At 40.5% G+C, this 16671-nt stretch overlaps 1 protein-coding gene across 3 annotated transcripts in view; it reads right to left on the reverse strand.

The window, feature by feature from the left end:
- eco (Establishment of cohesion) overlaps positions 1 to 16671 on the reverse strand; it is a 183960-nt gene that overhangs the window by 93268 nt on the left and 74021 nt on the right. For all 3 annotated transcript variants that reach the window (XM_068389803.1, XM_068389805.1, XM_068389804.1), the window contains exon 6: positions 8772 to 8866. In XM_068389803.1, the coding sequence (XP_068245904.1) occupies positions 8772 to 8866 (95 nt within the window). The remainder of the gene's footprint in view (positions 1 to 8771; positions 8867 to 16671) is intronic.

Genomic DNA, 16671 nt, shown 5'->3' on the forward strand with positions numbered 1-16671 from the left:
GGGTGGTCATCATTAGGGATTGGTTCTGGTTGAGGCACTCCAGCTCTGTTGTCTTCTACAGCATCATGCAGAGAACAGTTGCTCCATGTTCCTCCATCCGACGCACCACCCTCTGCCCCAACACCCACATGGAGGAACTTGTAGGAAGCATCTGCCACTGCCATCAGTACAATGCTGTGGAAGCCCTCGTAATTGTAGTAGTAAGAGCCAGCATTGCGTGGCTTCTTTATGGCAATGTGCTTTCCGTCCACAGCCCCCAGACAGTTGTGGTAATTCCATCTGGAGCTGAATCTGGCAGCAACTTCCTTCCAGGCCTCTTCAGTTTTGGGGCAACGCAGCACTTCGTCCTTGTAGGCCGCGATGATGGCTTTACACACCTCGGGTATTAACTTGCTGATGGTACTTGCTTCAACCCTGAAGCTGTACTGCAGACTTTGATAGGAATTTCCAGTGGCTAAAAAGCAGAGGGTGACAGCAAGCTTGAGTCCAACTTGAAGCGGTTCCCTCATGAAAGTGGACTGCTTCAGGACGTGCGGGGTTAACTTCTCAACCATCTCTTGAAACAGGTCAGGTGTGATTCTGAGGTAATTTTTGTAGCCCCTTGGATCTTCCTTGTTGAGTTCAGTCAATAGACTGTCATAGTGTCCAAACGACTGCCTTCTGGTTAACCATTCCCTGACCCACACTTTCCTTTGTATCTTTCTTCGAGGTAGGGTTGGCTTTTGTTTCTCTTTTTCCTTTGCCAGCCTTTTCTGATGCACTCCAACAAATGCTACAGCAGCTGCCAGGTATAGGTATCTTCTCCTCAATGCAATGGTGTCTCTGACAGAAAGCATTGTTGTCTCTTCCGAAGCCAATCCAAGAATGTCCTTGGGTTGGAGAAGCCCCGTTTTTATATGGAGTGGCCAATTCGTGAACTGGCGTGAACGATGCGGAATGATGCGGAAAGATGAGGGACCGTGTCGTGAACTTGTCGTGAACTAGACGTGCCAATTCGTGCCATGGCGTGAACGTGGCGTGAACTTGTCGTGAACTATGAATGAACGTGTCGTGAACTATGAGTGAACGTGTCGTGAACTGGTCGTGAACAGTGCGGGAAAAAACCCACATCAATGCGTGCCAGTGCATGGCAAAAATGCGCGCAAGTGTCAGGCAGGCTTTATCGCGACGCGACCAGAAAACTCACTGGAGCTCGAGACCTGAGCGAGCATGCTCTCTGACCCTGGGTCGCCTCATGGCACGTATTACTCCGCCAGAGGTTACTCCGCATAGAAAACGGGAGTAGGGTAAACTACACAAAATTCTGGTCGGTTGGGAGGAGATCCCAGATACTCCTAAGAAAGTAGTTCGAGGTAAGTACTCCGTGTTGGAACAATTGTCATTTATATAGGGTTTACTCCTGTGTTCGTGTTGGAACAATTGTCATTTATATAGGGTTTACTCCTGTGTTGATTCTCTAGAACCAAAAAGAAAGAAAAGGTGCCTAACTGATTTCTATATAACAAGTTAACCTCTTTGCTATAATGACACCTTTATACCTCAAAACATGCCTGATGATACAGACGGCGACATCCCAATACATCATTTACAAATTATAAACCATATGGATATTAAAATTACTCTTCTAACTCGTATATCTTGAGAAGGAGTACAGTGAGCCCTCGCTACTTCGCGGTTCGACCATCGCGGATTCACCACTTTGCGGATTTTTTTCATAACCCATATATATAAACATATCGTGGATTTTCCGGAAATTTCGAAAATACCGCGATATATGAAGACCCCAAATACGATATTTCGTTACCTGTAATTCCATTAATACTGTACTGTAATTAGTAATTACTGTACTGTAATTAGTAATTACTGTACTGTAATTACTGAGGAGAGCACTAGATGAAACGAGAGTAGGAAAAGCATCTGGTATGGATGGTGTGAAAGCTGAGATGTTGAAGGAAGAGGGGGTGACTGTACTTGAATGGTTGGTGAGATTGTTTAATGTGTGTTTTGTGTTGTCAATGGTACCAGTAGATTGGGTCTGTGCATGTATTGTACCACTATATAAGGGTAAGGGAGATGTGCATGAGTATTGTAATTCAAGAGGTATTAGTTTGTTGAGTGTAGTTGGAAAAGTGTATGGTAGAGTACTGATTAATAGGATTAAGGATAAAACCGAAAATGCAATCTTGGAAGTACAGGGTGGTTTTAGAAGAGGTAGGGGTTGTATGAATCAGATTTTTACAGTTAGGCAGATATGCGAGAAATATTTAGCAAAAGGTAAGGAGGTGTATGTTGCGTTTATGGATCTGGAGAAAGCATATGATAGAGTTGATAGGGAAGCAATGTGGAATGTGATGAGGTTATATGGAGTTGGTGGAAGGTTGTTGCAAGCAGTGAAAAGTTTCTACAAAGGTAGTAAAGCATGTGTTAGAATAGGAAATGAAGTGAGCGATTGGTTTCCGGTGAGAGTGGGGCTCAGACAGGGATGTGTGATGTCGCCGTGGTTGTTTAACTTGTATGTTGATGGAGTGGTGAGAGAGGTGAATGCTCGAGTGCTGGGACGAGGATTAAAACTGGTAGGCGAGAATGATCATGAATGGGAGGTAAATCAGTTGTTGTTTGCGGATGATACTGTACTGGTAGCAGACACAGAAGAGAAGCTTGACCGACTAGTGACAGAATTTGGAAGGGTGTGTGAGAGAAGGAAGTTGAGAGTTAATGTGGGTAAGAGTAAGGTTATGAGATGTACAAGAAGGGAAGGTGGTGCAAGGTTGAATGGAGAGTTACTTGAGGAGGTGGATCAGTTTAAGTACTTGGGGTCTGTTGTTGCAGCAAATGGTGGAGTGGAAGCAGATGTACGTCAGAGAGTCAATGAAGGTTGCAAAGTGTTGGGGGCAGTTAAGGGAGTAGTAAAAAATAGAGGGTTGGGCATGAATGTAAAGAGAGTTCTATAAGAGAAAGTGATTGTACCAACTGTGATGTATGGATCGGAGTTGTGGGGAATGAAAGTGATGGAGAGACAGAAATTGAATGTGTTTGAGATGAAGTGTCTGAGGAGTATGGCGGGTGTATCTCGAGTAGATAGGGTTAGGAACGAAGTGGTGAGGGTGAGAACGGGTGTAAGAAATGAGTTAGCGGCTAGAGTGGATATGAATGTGTTGAGGTGGTTTGGCCATGTTGAGAGAATGGAAAATGGCTGTCTGCTAAAGAAGGTGATGAATGCAAGAGTTGATGGGAGAAGTACAAGAGGAAGGCCAAGGTTTGGGTGGATGGATGGTGTGAAGAAAGCTCTGGGTGATAGGAGGATAGATGTGAGAGAGGCAAGAGAGCGTGCTAGAAATAGGAATGAATGGCGAGCGATTGTGACGCAGTTCCGGTAGGCCCTGCTGCTTCCTCCAGTGCCTTAGATGACCGCGGAGGTAGCAGCAGTAGGGGACTCAGCAGTATGAAGCTTCATCTGTGGTGGAAATGTGGGAGGTTGGGCTGTGGCACCCTAGCAGTACCAGCTGAACTCGGCTGAGTCCCTGGTTAGGCTGGAGGAACGTAGAGAGTAGAGGTCCCCTTTTTTGTTTTGTTTCTTGTTGATGTCGGCTACCCCCCAAAATTGGGGGAATTGCCTTTGGTATATGTATGTATGTATGCTCTTACTGATGGTTCATTGCATTACATATGACATATAATTCAGTACAGAAAGAAATAAAACACTAAAAGAGAATGTGATCATACGATAATTCAGTATAAAGTACGTAGTAAAATTAAATCGAACATGAAACGCAAATCAGATGCAGTCATACCGTATTAGAATGGTGTAAGGCTGCTGATGGCTACTACTGTACTACACATGTAATGGATGTGCATCTTTTCCATGAATCTTTTGTATGTATACGTACGTAGTACTGCATCCAATAATATTCTTTGTTGCAAAAATCACATCTCGAATAAGCGTACGAGAGAGAGAGAGAGAGAGAGAGAGAGAGAGAGAGAGAGAGAGAGAGAGAGAGAGAGAGAGAGAGATTAACACACACAATGAGAAATGAAACAAAAACAGTGATGAGAGAGAGAGAGAGAGAGAGAGAGAGAGAGAGAGAGAGAGAGAGAGAGAGAGAGAGAGAGAGAGATCCAATAAAACACACAATAGGACAAGAAACAAAAACAGTGATGAGAGAGAGAGAGAGAGAGAGAGAGAGAGAGAGAGAGAGAGAGAGAGAGAGAGAGAGAGAGAGAGAGAGAGAGAGAGAGAGAGAGAGACTTATCCTACAACAAAACTAGCGTAAAATGGCATACGTAAAGCTGTACTGTACTGTATACGTAGGGTACCTTGTACTTTGAATTGGTAACTACTACGTAGCATATAAGACGGATTGTGATTGGTTCAAGCGCTGACAGATGACGAATCAGAACCCAAGTTTTGTAATCTAGCCTGTGATTGGTGTTTGGACCGCTTCTCCAACCCGCAGCATCTTTTCGCGGCCACTTCGTTTGCCGCTCTCTCGCCTTGTAGATGCTGCTACATTATTGTGAACTTTAATCTGTGCTGTGCGTGACTGTTTTAAGTTGAACTTTTTGTTGAACCTTCTGTTTAACCCCTACTGTACAATGGCTCCTAAGCGTTCTGCTTCTGCTAAGGTTGGTAGTGAGCCCAAACGTCACCGAAAGATGATGACGATTGCTGAGAAGGTGACGCTTCTCGATATGTTAAAAGAAGGCAGAAGTTACGCGGCCGCAGCCCAACATTTTGGAGTCAACGAATCCACCGTTCGCTACATCAAGAAGGACGAGGCGAACATTAGAAAGATGGCTACCATCACCTTTAGCAGATCAGCGAAGCGAGTTGTTACCACACGTAATAAAACGATCGTACGCATGGAAGGTGCTTTAGCAGTGTGGATTGCCGACTGCCGGAAGAAGAACATAGCCTTGGATACGAACACCATCCGAACCAAGGCTTTGAGCTTGTATGAGAATTTTGCGGCAAAGGAACCTCAAGACGACGATGGCGACCATGCTGAAGATGATGATGATGTAGATGAACCTCAACCAGGGACATCCACTGATTCCCAGCCTCAGAAACAATGTTTTTCCGCCAGCAAAGGATGGTTCGCGAAGTTTCAGAAACACTTCGACCTGAAAAGCGTTTCCCTGCATGGCGAGGCTGCTTCCGCCGACACTGCCGCTGCTGAAACTTAGCCAAACGAGACTTTCAAGAACATTATCGCTGAAGGTGGATATAAGCCGGAACAAGTGTTTAATATGGATGAGACCGGCTTGTTTTGGAAGAGAATGCCGTCGCGAACTTTCCTGTTCAAAGAAGAAGCCAAAGCCTCTGGCTTTAAAGCGTTCAAAGATCGCGAAACCCTCATGATATGTGGCAATGCTGCTGGATTTTTGCTAAAGCCGGGGCTTATTTACAAGTCGAAAAATCCTCGCGCTTTGAAAAATAAAAATAAGAATCTCCTTCCTGTGTACTGGATGCATAATCAAAAAGCATGGATTACGAAGATACTGACCTCCAACTGGTTCCACCAGTGTTTTATCCCGCAAGTCAGCAAATATCTCGTAGAGAAGGGCTTGCCATTCAAGATCCTTCTCCTTATGGATAACGCTGGTGGACACGCAACTGACCTGTCGCATGAGGGCATTCAGGTCGAGTTCCTGCCACCCAATACCACATCATTAATTCAACCGATGGACCAGGGGGTTATCAGGGCGTTCAAGGCCCTCTACACGAAGAATACCTTGGCGGACCTCGTTGTGTGTGTGGATGCTGCCCAAAAAGATGAAGATGAAAATTTCAATTTGAAGGCGTACTGGCGGAAGTACACAATAGCCACGTGCCTGCAGAACATTCAGAAGGCACTGCAAGAAATGAAACCTGCAACTGTTAATGCAAGCTGGAAGAAGTTGTGGCCCCAGATTGTTTACGACGACGAGGGATTTACACCATCTGAAATTCAACACTCTGCAATACGCAAATCTGTGCAGTTGGCTGCGATAATTGGAGGTGACGGGTTTGGCGACATGACGACTGAAGACGTCGACGAGTTGTTGGACTACCATTCCCAGCCGCTAACTGACGCAGACCTAGAAGACCTGACGAAATCGGCCAGTGAAGAAGACAGTGAAACGCAGGAAAAGACCCAAGAAAATGTCGAAGAAACGGGCTTAACATTAGAACGGCTTGCCAAGCTCTGCAACCATGTGAAGGAGGTGAAAGAAATGTCGCAAGAGTGAGACGAGGCTATGGTTCGGTCTATGCAATTCTGCAACAAGATCGATGACATCATGACTCCCTACAGGATGCTCTTCGAGCGAAAAAAGAAGCAGCGGCAGCAACTTCCGATCACAATGTTCTTCTAGCCTCGCAAAAAAGAGCCAGTTCCTCCTGCTAGTACGCCTTCCGAAGAAATTGAAGAAGTGTCCCAGGAAGAAGTTGAAGAGGTGTCCCAGGAAAAGACACCTCCGTCAGAAGAGACGTAAAATACTATCATTGGCTGCACAGTAGAAGACATCATCAGCTTCATCATCATCATTTCTACTGTGCAGCAAATTCATCGCCATCATCATTCAAGTTTTTCTTAAACTTCTTTCGTGGTGAGTACAGTAACAATCTTTATTTTTTACTTTAATATTCTAACATTTTAATATTTGTGCCTGTTTTAGTTTGGTATGCATTAAGTTAAAGGGAAGGTTTTAAAAGTCTGAATATACATGTTATAACCTATCATATTTTTTTGTTTAAAATTTACATTTACTGTACGTACGTAAAACATTCTCTCTCTCTCTCTCTCTCTCTCTCTCTCTCTCTCTCTCTCTCTCTCTCTCTCTCTCTCTCTCTCTCTCTCTCTCTCTCTCTCTCTCGTAAATTGTTTTCCTGCTTTGCTACGTATGTACTGTATGATTTTATATAGATACGGTAAATAATATTTGTAATAACATATTTTCTAAAAGCTTTTACTGTAATATCATTATTCATCATTTTCATCATGCGCGTTAAATGCCTTCGTTTGTTTACTGAGCGTACTTTATGACGCCATTGTTTCAGCCGGCGTCATAAAGAAAAACATTTCATTTGGAAGTCCTAAGAAAAATTAAGTAAAACATTGGTAAATAACAAAATCAACATACTGTACTGAATAATCAATATAATCAATGCAAAAACTAACCTATACACAGATGTGTAAATGCGTTTGTTTCTTCATTATGATCAGATATAAACGTAAACAAAACATTGGTTGCCATTTTTTATCGTGCTTTTTGGCGTGTTTAGGAAACGCATGATATAAAACCGCCTTTAATATTTGTGCCTGTTTTAGTTTAGGGTACTGTAGTACATACAATAAGTGTTCTGTACATTAAAGGATAGTTTGTTAACAGTACTACGTACAAGGGAAGGTTTTAAAAGTCTGAATATACATGTTAAATAAATACGTAAATATGGTGTCACTACTTCGCGGATTTTCACCTATCGCGGTCGGGTCTGGAACCTATCTACCGCAATAAACGAGGGCTCACTGTAAAGCACATGGTCGTATATAACACACAGTTCACACTTGGGAAATTTCACCAAAAATCTCCTCCTCTCCCTGATATCAACCCCCCTAACTTTCTTCAGCCAGCCAACAAAGTCTTTGGGATTCTAGCCTTTAATTCTGATTGTGTGAGAGCAATTTTAGTCTTTTTCTTACTTTATAATATTACACCACTCTCTCTAGCTAATGCCGACATTCCCTACCTGAAACATTACTCAAAACCCCCAACACCCACAGCTTTGAGATGTAGGGATCCTAGCATCTCACCTTACCACCAACAGAAATACTTGAGACTGCAGTTGTTTTTCGTAATTTTGAGGTTTATTTTAGTGTATTTCTATATTGGCATAATTGTTCAAATAACAGAGAAAGGAAAGAATGGAACGTAGCTTTTCAAAAACTGTTGCTTCTCCGCCTCTGATAAAAAAATTATACCAGTAATTGAAGTTGACAAATGACGAGATTTATCCTTTTCCGATTTATTCCTATTTTCTCAAATATCATTAATACAGAAAAAAATCAACATCATGTCTTATACATTTCATATAAGAATTGTTCATTTCCATTTGACATTCTATACAGGATCAAAGAGCCCACTCACATGTATATTCAAGGCAATCTGTAGGAAGACGAGTAATTGTCAGGTAGTAGGTTAGCCAAGGCCCCAGCCACCCATCTGAGATACTACCCCTAGAGTGTTATTGGGTCCTTTGACTGGCCAGACAGTACTACATTGAATCCCTCTCTCTGGTTACGGCTCATTTCATCTTTGCCGACACACATAATAGTCTGGGGTATTCTTTACTCATTCTCCTCTTTCCTCAAATAAATAAATAAATAAACAATCTCACCCACTCATTCACTCTCACTCTAAATTTATATGTTTGTCAGCTACAGTTATCGGGAAAACTAATTAATCTTTGATCTTCGTTAATATCCCTTGCACAAAATGAACTGCCAACGATTATTTACAAAAAAAAAAAAAAAAAACTAAGTCAGTTGATGGCGCAAGGAGTACGCCTGTGCTCTCTGTCTACGGAAAACAAATACAGTAGCTACTTTTTGTGCTTGCTAGGACATGGGGGGAGTGTCTCCACCATCTAACAATAACAGCCTACTCCTCATTGTAAATTTTGAAAGCAGAGTTCCAGTTAAGCTGCAAACATACTGTACTCCTATTGAAGGATGGGGAATGTATCAGCGTAGGAACTAAACTGAATGAAGTATCAACCATAATATACTCACATGACATTTTTTGATATATTAACGGTAGCAGCGGCACGGGACCGACTGGTGAAGAACTTTTTTCCTCCAGCATCATCTGCTTCCTCCTGAGATGCCTGCAAAACCAACACATAACACTTAATATAGTATCTGATTGGTCAACTCCATAAAGCATGTTAACAAGAATTTGACAAAAATGGTTCAATCTCATCATTCCGGGTATTTTTGGCTTTAAAATTAAAATACCAAAATTTACTAAACTTACTGTATGCAATGAACTCTACTCAATAAATTTTACTGTATCTATAAAATGAGTATTTACTTCTTTTAACATCCCTCCTACAGTTGTTTGGGGAAAAATGTATATCAGCTGGAAAGAATTATTCAAAAACTGTACAACAAAAATAGTAAAAGTCATGGTTATCATATCTTCAGGAGTACCTGTACTGTATTAAGGTCAATGTTATCATATCTTTAAGAGAACCTGTAATGTATTAAGATTTAGCTTTCAACATTAAAACAAAGCTTAGATTTGATATCACGAAGTGTACATTCTATAGCACTCAATTAATTCTCACTGAGTGATATGTAGACATGGCATTGTCCCATATGGAAATTAGGCACTCATTTAATACACGATTACTTAATTACCAGCCCTTATAACCAAATGCAATGAGCCATTAATAACATATATTCCTCATTTAATATATATAAAATTTGGGCATACTATTAGTTCAACAAATGGCATTAAAATTTGCATAAAAATTTAGCACACTAAATTTTATCGATTTAATACTGATAAATACAAATTAATAGTTATGTATTTACACAAATTTATTTCAATGAATGACAAGAATGATGTAGTTCAATGAAAGGGATAAAAAGAATACAGTGAACTCTCATTATCAGCAATTACTAAGTTTATGATACAACCGCATTTGCCAAAATCGGGGCTAAGAAACAAATCTTTCCTATAAACATAAGTCGGCCTAACATAGTCCCCCAACTTTTTACACATTAATCAACTATTTTACCCAAAATAAATAACGATATCAAAAATGCATTATACTTGATAACAAATTTAAAAATGAAAGTGGTACAAAATTCATAGAATCGTAACAGTAAAAAAACACAAAAAGGCAGCCTTCGATTTCTTCCCTACCTCATTCTAAAAAATCAAAATTTTCAAAAAGTTGATTATACTTCAATAAAGAATTTTGTAATCTTATTCTTAATTTTGGGTACATTTTAACAGTCAAATATTACTGACTCTTCTTTTTACTTTTAGTTATGACTGGCTAATCCTAAGCTCATACTATCGAGAATTTGTGCACATGCGAATAAGAGAGTATCGTTTAAATATTTTCTTAAAAAAAAAAACTGCATAATCAATATTACATAAGCACCAATATGTTATAACCTATCAGTTTTTGATTACCAAACAATTATTCTTCACCCAAGGGGTTCAACTACTGCACTGTCATTGTTCAGTGACCACTTTCCTCTAGGTAAAGGGAGAAGAGTCTTTAGCTATGGTAAGTAGCTCTTCTACAAGGAGGACACTTCAAAATCAAACAATTGTTCTCTAGTATTGGATATTGCCATAGCCTCTGTACCATGGTCTTCCACTATCTTGAGTTAGTTCTCTTGCTTGAGGGTACACTCTGGCACACTATTCTATCTTATTCCTTTTCCTCTTGTTTTGTTAAGGTTATTATAATTTATGTAGGAGATATTTATTTCTATGTTGTTACTGATCTTAAAATATTTTATTTTTCCAACTTGGGTTGTAGCTTAGCAAGTAATAATAATAAAAATAATAATAATAATAATAATAATAATAATAATACATATACCAAGGCACTTCCCTCAATTTTGGGGGGTAGCCGACATCAACAAATGAAACAAAAAAGGGGACATCTCTCTACATTGCTCCCAGCCTGACAAGGGACTCAACCGAGTTCGGCTGGTACTGCTAGGGTGCCACAGCCCACCCTCCCCCGTTATCCACCACAGATGAAGCTTCATAACGCTGAGTCCACTACTGCTGCTACCTCCGCGGTCATCGAAGGCACCAGAGGAAGCAGCAGGGCCTACCGGAACTGCGTCACAATTGCTCGCCATTCATTCCTATTTCTAGCACGCTCTCTTGCCTCTCTCACATCTATCCTCCTATCACCCAGAGCTTCCTTCACTCCATCCATCCACCCAAACCTTGGACTTCCTCTTGTACTTCTCCCATCAACTCTTGCATTCATCACCATCTTTAGCAGACAGCCATTTTCCATTCTCTCAACATTGCCAATCCACCTCAACACATTCATATCCACTCTAGATGCTAACTCATTTCTTACACCCGTTCTCACTCTCACCACTTCGTTCCTAACCCTATCTGCTCGAGATACACCAGCCACACTCCTTAGACACTTCATCTCAAACACATTCATTTTCTATCTCTCCGTCACTTTCATTCCCTACAACTCTGATCCATACATCACAGTTGGTACAATCACTTTCTCATACAGAACTCTCTTTACATTCATGCCCAACCCTCTATTTTTTACTACTCCCTTAACTGCCCCCAACACTTTGCATCTTTCATTCACTCTCTGATGTACATCTGCTTCCACTCCACCATTTGCTGCAACAACAGACCCCAAGTCCTTAAACTGATCCACCTCCTCAAGTAACTCTCCATTCAACATGACATACAACCTCGCACCACCTTCCTTTCTCGTATATCTCATAACCTTACTCTTACCCACATTAACTCTCAACTTCCTTCTCTCACACACCCTTCCAAATTCTGTCAATAATTGGCCAAGCTTCTCTTCCGCGTCTGCAACCTGTACAGTATCATCCGCAAACAACTGATTTACCTACCATTCATGGTCCTTCTCGTCTTATAAGAAGCTTTCCTTTCAAAAGTGAAAAATATTCCAAGACATAGGGAGGTAAAAACAGAGACCTTGCATTTAGAAATAAAAAAAACAAATGTGAGGATACCGATTAACTCATGGCTGTTGAAGTCATCAACAATTTTCCAATATCATCAGCTTAAATCCTGGCCAAAAATAGTCAATTGCAGCAAGTAAGGGATGGGTTGACAAATTTAATTGTATAGATTTGAAAAATATTACAAAAATTTTTTTTTATGAATTCAGTACTTTCCTAGCTATACAGACCTGAGACATTTATATGGGTTTACTCCTATTTCAATTTTTCATGACCTGAAAGAAAGGAAAATTGCCTAACTCACTATATAATAGGTTACTAGGCAACTCCACTGCTGGTCAGTATTACATGCAGCTGCGATGCAAGCTTCACTCTATCCTGGTCAAGACTTGTGGGGTGGACGAAGTGGGATATTTCCATAAATGACTCAGGTTTGTATAGCTAGAAAATATACACACTGTATTAAAAATTTGTAGTTTGTTCCTACGCAAATACAAACTTCCAAATCACTTATATGCCAAATCTTCCTTAGGTGGGAGGAACTCTGTCATGAATTCACCTTAATCTCTATATCAAGAACATAATAATCAAAGAAATAAGACTGTACTCCCAGGTTCACTACTTGGAGAAGGCAGATACAAGCTGACTTGATCCACTTTTCATACCCTTACAATACAGAGAATAACCGATGCCATGACAAAGTGTCATGGGTCCTGTAAGAGCAAGGGTTAGATTAGTAGCTGCGCTGCAACAACACGCCGTAATGAGAAGGAATCCACGGATCTAAGGTATAGTCTCCTAAACAATGGACTGTGAAAGTGGTCTGCCTCTTCCAGATCCCTGCACTAGTATCCTGGGCCCCTGAGTAGTCCCTATAGAATGCCAAGTTTGCAGCAAGGCCACGAACATCCTGTGCTCAAGGGAGCTCCTGGCAGCACTTTCCATGAGGATTTAAAGGTTCTCGTAATAGTTTTCCACAACTAAAATGAAATAGTGGTTTTTCTAGACTTTCATGGAACAACCAGTACATAAGAATAGATTACCAAAAATTAGGTCTGAAAGGGTCTGTTCTCTTCAGGGTGCTCTTGACAAGAGAATACCTTGATGTAGTCACTTGGTTTAAACACGGAGTACAGTTTCCTTGTTGAAGCCTTATGACAGGCAAAAGGGCTGCAGAACTTGGGGAACTTATCCACTAGTTTGAATCTAAATTTTTCTCTTTTCTAGTGCTATTTTTCAATACTACTTAGACTAACCTCCTGCTAATTTCAACAATTTTCTTTCATCTTTCTGTCCTAACTCTATGAGTATTAGGTTGTCCAAGGCAACAGCCACTTGCTGAGATACTACCACTAGAGTTATTGGGTCCATTGACCTGCCCAACAGTACTAATTGGATTCCTCTCTCCTGTTACAGTTCACTTTTCCTTTACTTTACACATACGCCAAATAGTCTGGCCTGTTGTTCACATTCTCCTCTGTTCTCATACATATGACAACACTGAGATTACCAAACAATTTTTTTTTGGCACTCAATGGATTGACTACTGCATAGTGATTGCTCAGTGTCTACTTTCCTCTTGGTAAAGGGAGACGATACTCTTTAGCTATGGTGATCAGCTCTTCTAGGAGAAAACAAGCCAAAATTAAACTACAGTATTGTTCTTTAGTCATGGGTAGTGCCATAGCCTCTGCACCATGGTCTTCCAATGTCTTGGGGTAGAGTTCTTTTGCCTGAGGGTAAACTCGGGCAAGCTATTCTATCTTATTTCTCTTTCTCTTGTTTTCAAAGTTTTTATAGTTGACATGAAAAATCTATAATAATGTTGGTGCTGTTTTTAAAATATTTTCTTTTAATTATTCATTTCTTCTCTTTTAGTTTATTTACTTCCTTGTTTCCTTTTCTCAATGGGCTATTTTTCCACGGAGCCTTTAGGTATATAGCTTACTGCTTTTCCTACTAAGGTTAGAGCTTAGCTAGTAATAATAACAACAGTATTATTATTATTACTAGCCAAGCTACAACCCTAGTTGGAAAAGCAAGATGCTATAAGCCCAAGGGCTCCAATAGGGAAAAATAGCCCAGTGAGGAAAGGAAATAAGGAAATAAATAAATGATGATAATAAATTAACAATATATCATTCTAAAAACAGTAACAGCGTCAAAACAGATATGTCCTATATAAACTATTAACGTCAAAAACAGATATGTCATATACAATCTATAAAAACTCATGTCAGCCTGGTCAACATGAAAACATTTGCTCCAACTTTGAACTTTTGAAGTCTGCTGATTCAACTACCCAATTAGGAAGATCATTCCACAACTTGGTAACAGCTGGAATAAAACTTCTAGAATACAGTGTAGTATTGAGCCTCATGATGGAGAAGGCCTGGCTATTAGTATTAACTGCCTGCCTAGTATTACGAACAGGATAGAATTGTCCAGGGAGATCTGAATGTAAAGGATGGTCAGAGTTATGAAAAAAATCTTATGCAACATGCATAATGAACTAATTGAACGACGGTGCCAAAGATTAATATCTAAATCAGGAATAAGAAATTTAATAGACCGTAGGTTTCTGTCCAACAAATTAAGATGAGAATCAGCAGCTGAACAATACTCAAAACAAGGTAGAATGAAAGAATTGAAACACTTCTTCAGAATAGATTGATCACTGAAAATCTTTTAAGACTTTCTCAATAAGACATTTTTTTGTGCAATTGAAGAAGACACAGACCTAATGTGTTTCTCAAAAGTAAATTTGCTGTCGAGAATCACACCTAAAATTTTAAGTCATACAAATTTAAAGAAACATTATCAATACTGAGATCCGGATGTTGAGGAGCCACCGTCCTTGACCTACTTACAATCATACTTTGAGTTTTGTTAGGATTCAACTTCATACCCCATAATTTCCACCATGCACTAATTTCAGCTAAATCTCTATTAAGGGATTCACCAACCCCAGATCTACATTCAGGGGATGGAATTGCTGCAAAGAGAGTACCATCATCTGCATATGCAACAAGCTTGTTTTCTTGGCCAAACCACGTCATGTAATATCAATTAGCTGAACTCGGGACGGATGTTGTTTATGAGATCGACATCGTCTCTCGTTGATGTCACTCACTGTCACACATTTCAATGTAATGTTGCTACATTTAATATCATATTTTAGAAGGCTACATGATAGTTGTGTCTTTTCAATTGTAGATATTACCATGGAATTTGGCAGGAACAGAGAAACAATGTTTTCCACAATCCCTGAACTTTTCATTTGGATAAGTGAATTATTTTAGGAACAATTTACTCCACTTCCAAAAATGGTATTTTTATTTTAAAATAAATTTTTAAATATACTTACCTGGTAGTTACATATATATAGCTTTATCCCGCCGATTCGTCGCGCGCACGGCAGAAATTCAAAATTCGCGGCAATCGCCGACAGGTGGCCAGGTGATCATACCTGTGCTCCCTCTATCCAGGTACCTGGAACCATTCCCATTTGTCCTCAGAAATTCCATGCCCCTGTTTTCTGAGGGGAGGAGGGAGGGACCTTTTATATATGTAACTACCAGGTAAGTATATTTTAAAATTTATTTTAAAATGAAAATACCATTTTTAAATATGTAACTTCTCTGGTAGTTACATATATATATAGCTGATTGACACCATTGGTGGAGGGTTAGAAAACCGCAACACCGTCGAGAATTCGTATAATTATTAATCGCTACAAATTAGCAGTACCAATAATCTGCTTCCTACCTGATAAGGAAGCTGGCTTCATAGTTTTCCTGCCTCATTTGCCTGCATACCTTGAGAGACCCAGCGATTCACCCAGGGGGCTGTAGAGTCTCTGTGGGGCTGTCACATGGTCCTTGACCTTAACATGACTAGACCACCACCCTTGCTATCCTGGCATAGCCATGGACAATGATCTGACCACCTGACCCAATAACACACTAAAAACACACTCCACAAAACCTAACAGACTTGCATCCCAGACCGTGGAAGGTTGCAACAACCTTCACAGACAACCCGTGAGATAAAGTTCAAGAAAAAGCAAGGGTATATATAAAAAAAGGTTATAGGTTAGAGGCAGTAGTACCCTTTCCAACTACGGCGCCGGAGGCAACGTACGGACCCAGGGAACAACAATCCTCCTATTGGGTCTGTACCTCTTAAGGTAACAATCTGCGAAGATTGATTTGCTTCGCCAGAATGTTGCTTCCAAAATTGATTTCATAGACTAGTGTCTATAAGCCATCCAAGTCGCCACAGCTCTTACTTCGTGCGCTTTGACTTTGAGGATTGGGAAGCTTTCTCGTCACAGTTCTGGTGAGCTTCCCTTATTAAATCCTTTATAAAAGAATGCCAGTGCATGCTTTGACAAGGGTAACGAAGGTTTCTTCACCAAGCACCAGAGGTTATCTGCCAGACCTCTCATGTTTTTGGTCCTCTGCAGATAAAATTTTAGGGCCCTCACTGGACAAAGGCCTCTCTCCTTTTCCCGTCCTACTAAATGAGATAACCCTGGAATGGTAAAGGATCTGGGCCATGGCTGCAAAGGATTCTCGTTCTTGACGAGAAAACCTAGTTGTAGAGAGCAGACTGCATTCTCTCCATTGAAGCCTACATTTTTGCTAGAGGCTTGCAATTCTCCTATCCTCTTGGCTGTTGCCAACGCAACCAGGAATAGGGTCTTCTTAGTGAGATCCTCCCACGAAGCCTTGTCGAGAGGTTCAAACCTGCTCGAGGTTAAAAACATCAGGACTACATCCAAATTCCAAGAGGGGATTGGGTTGTCCTTCCTCTTAACTGTCTCAAAGGACCTTATGAGGTCCGAGAGATCCTTGTCTCCTGACACATCAATATTTCTGACATAAGACGGAAGCTAGCATGCTGCAGTATCCCTTGATGGTTGATACTGCTAGTTTCTCTTGTGTTCTTAAATGTAACAGAA

Source organism: Palaemon carinicauda, chromosome 16 (assembly GCF_036898095.1).
Source record: "Palaemon carinicauda isolate YSFRI2023 chromosome 16, ASM3689809v2, whole genome shotgun sequence".
In the NCBI taxonomy this organism is placed as follows: Eukaryota; Metazoa; Arthropoda; class Malacostraca; order Decapoda; family Palaemonidae; genus Palaemon; species Palaemon carinicauda.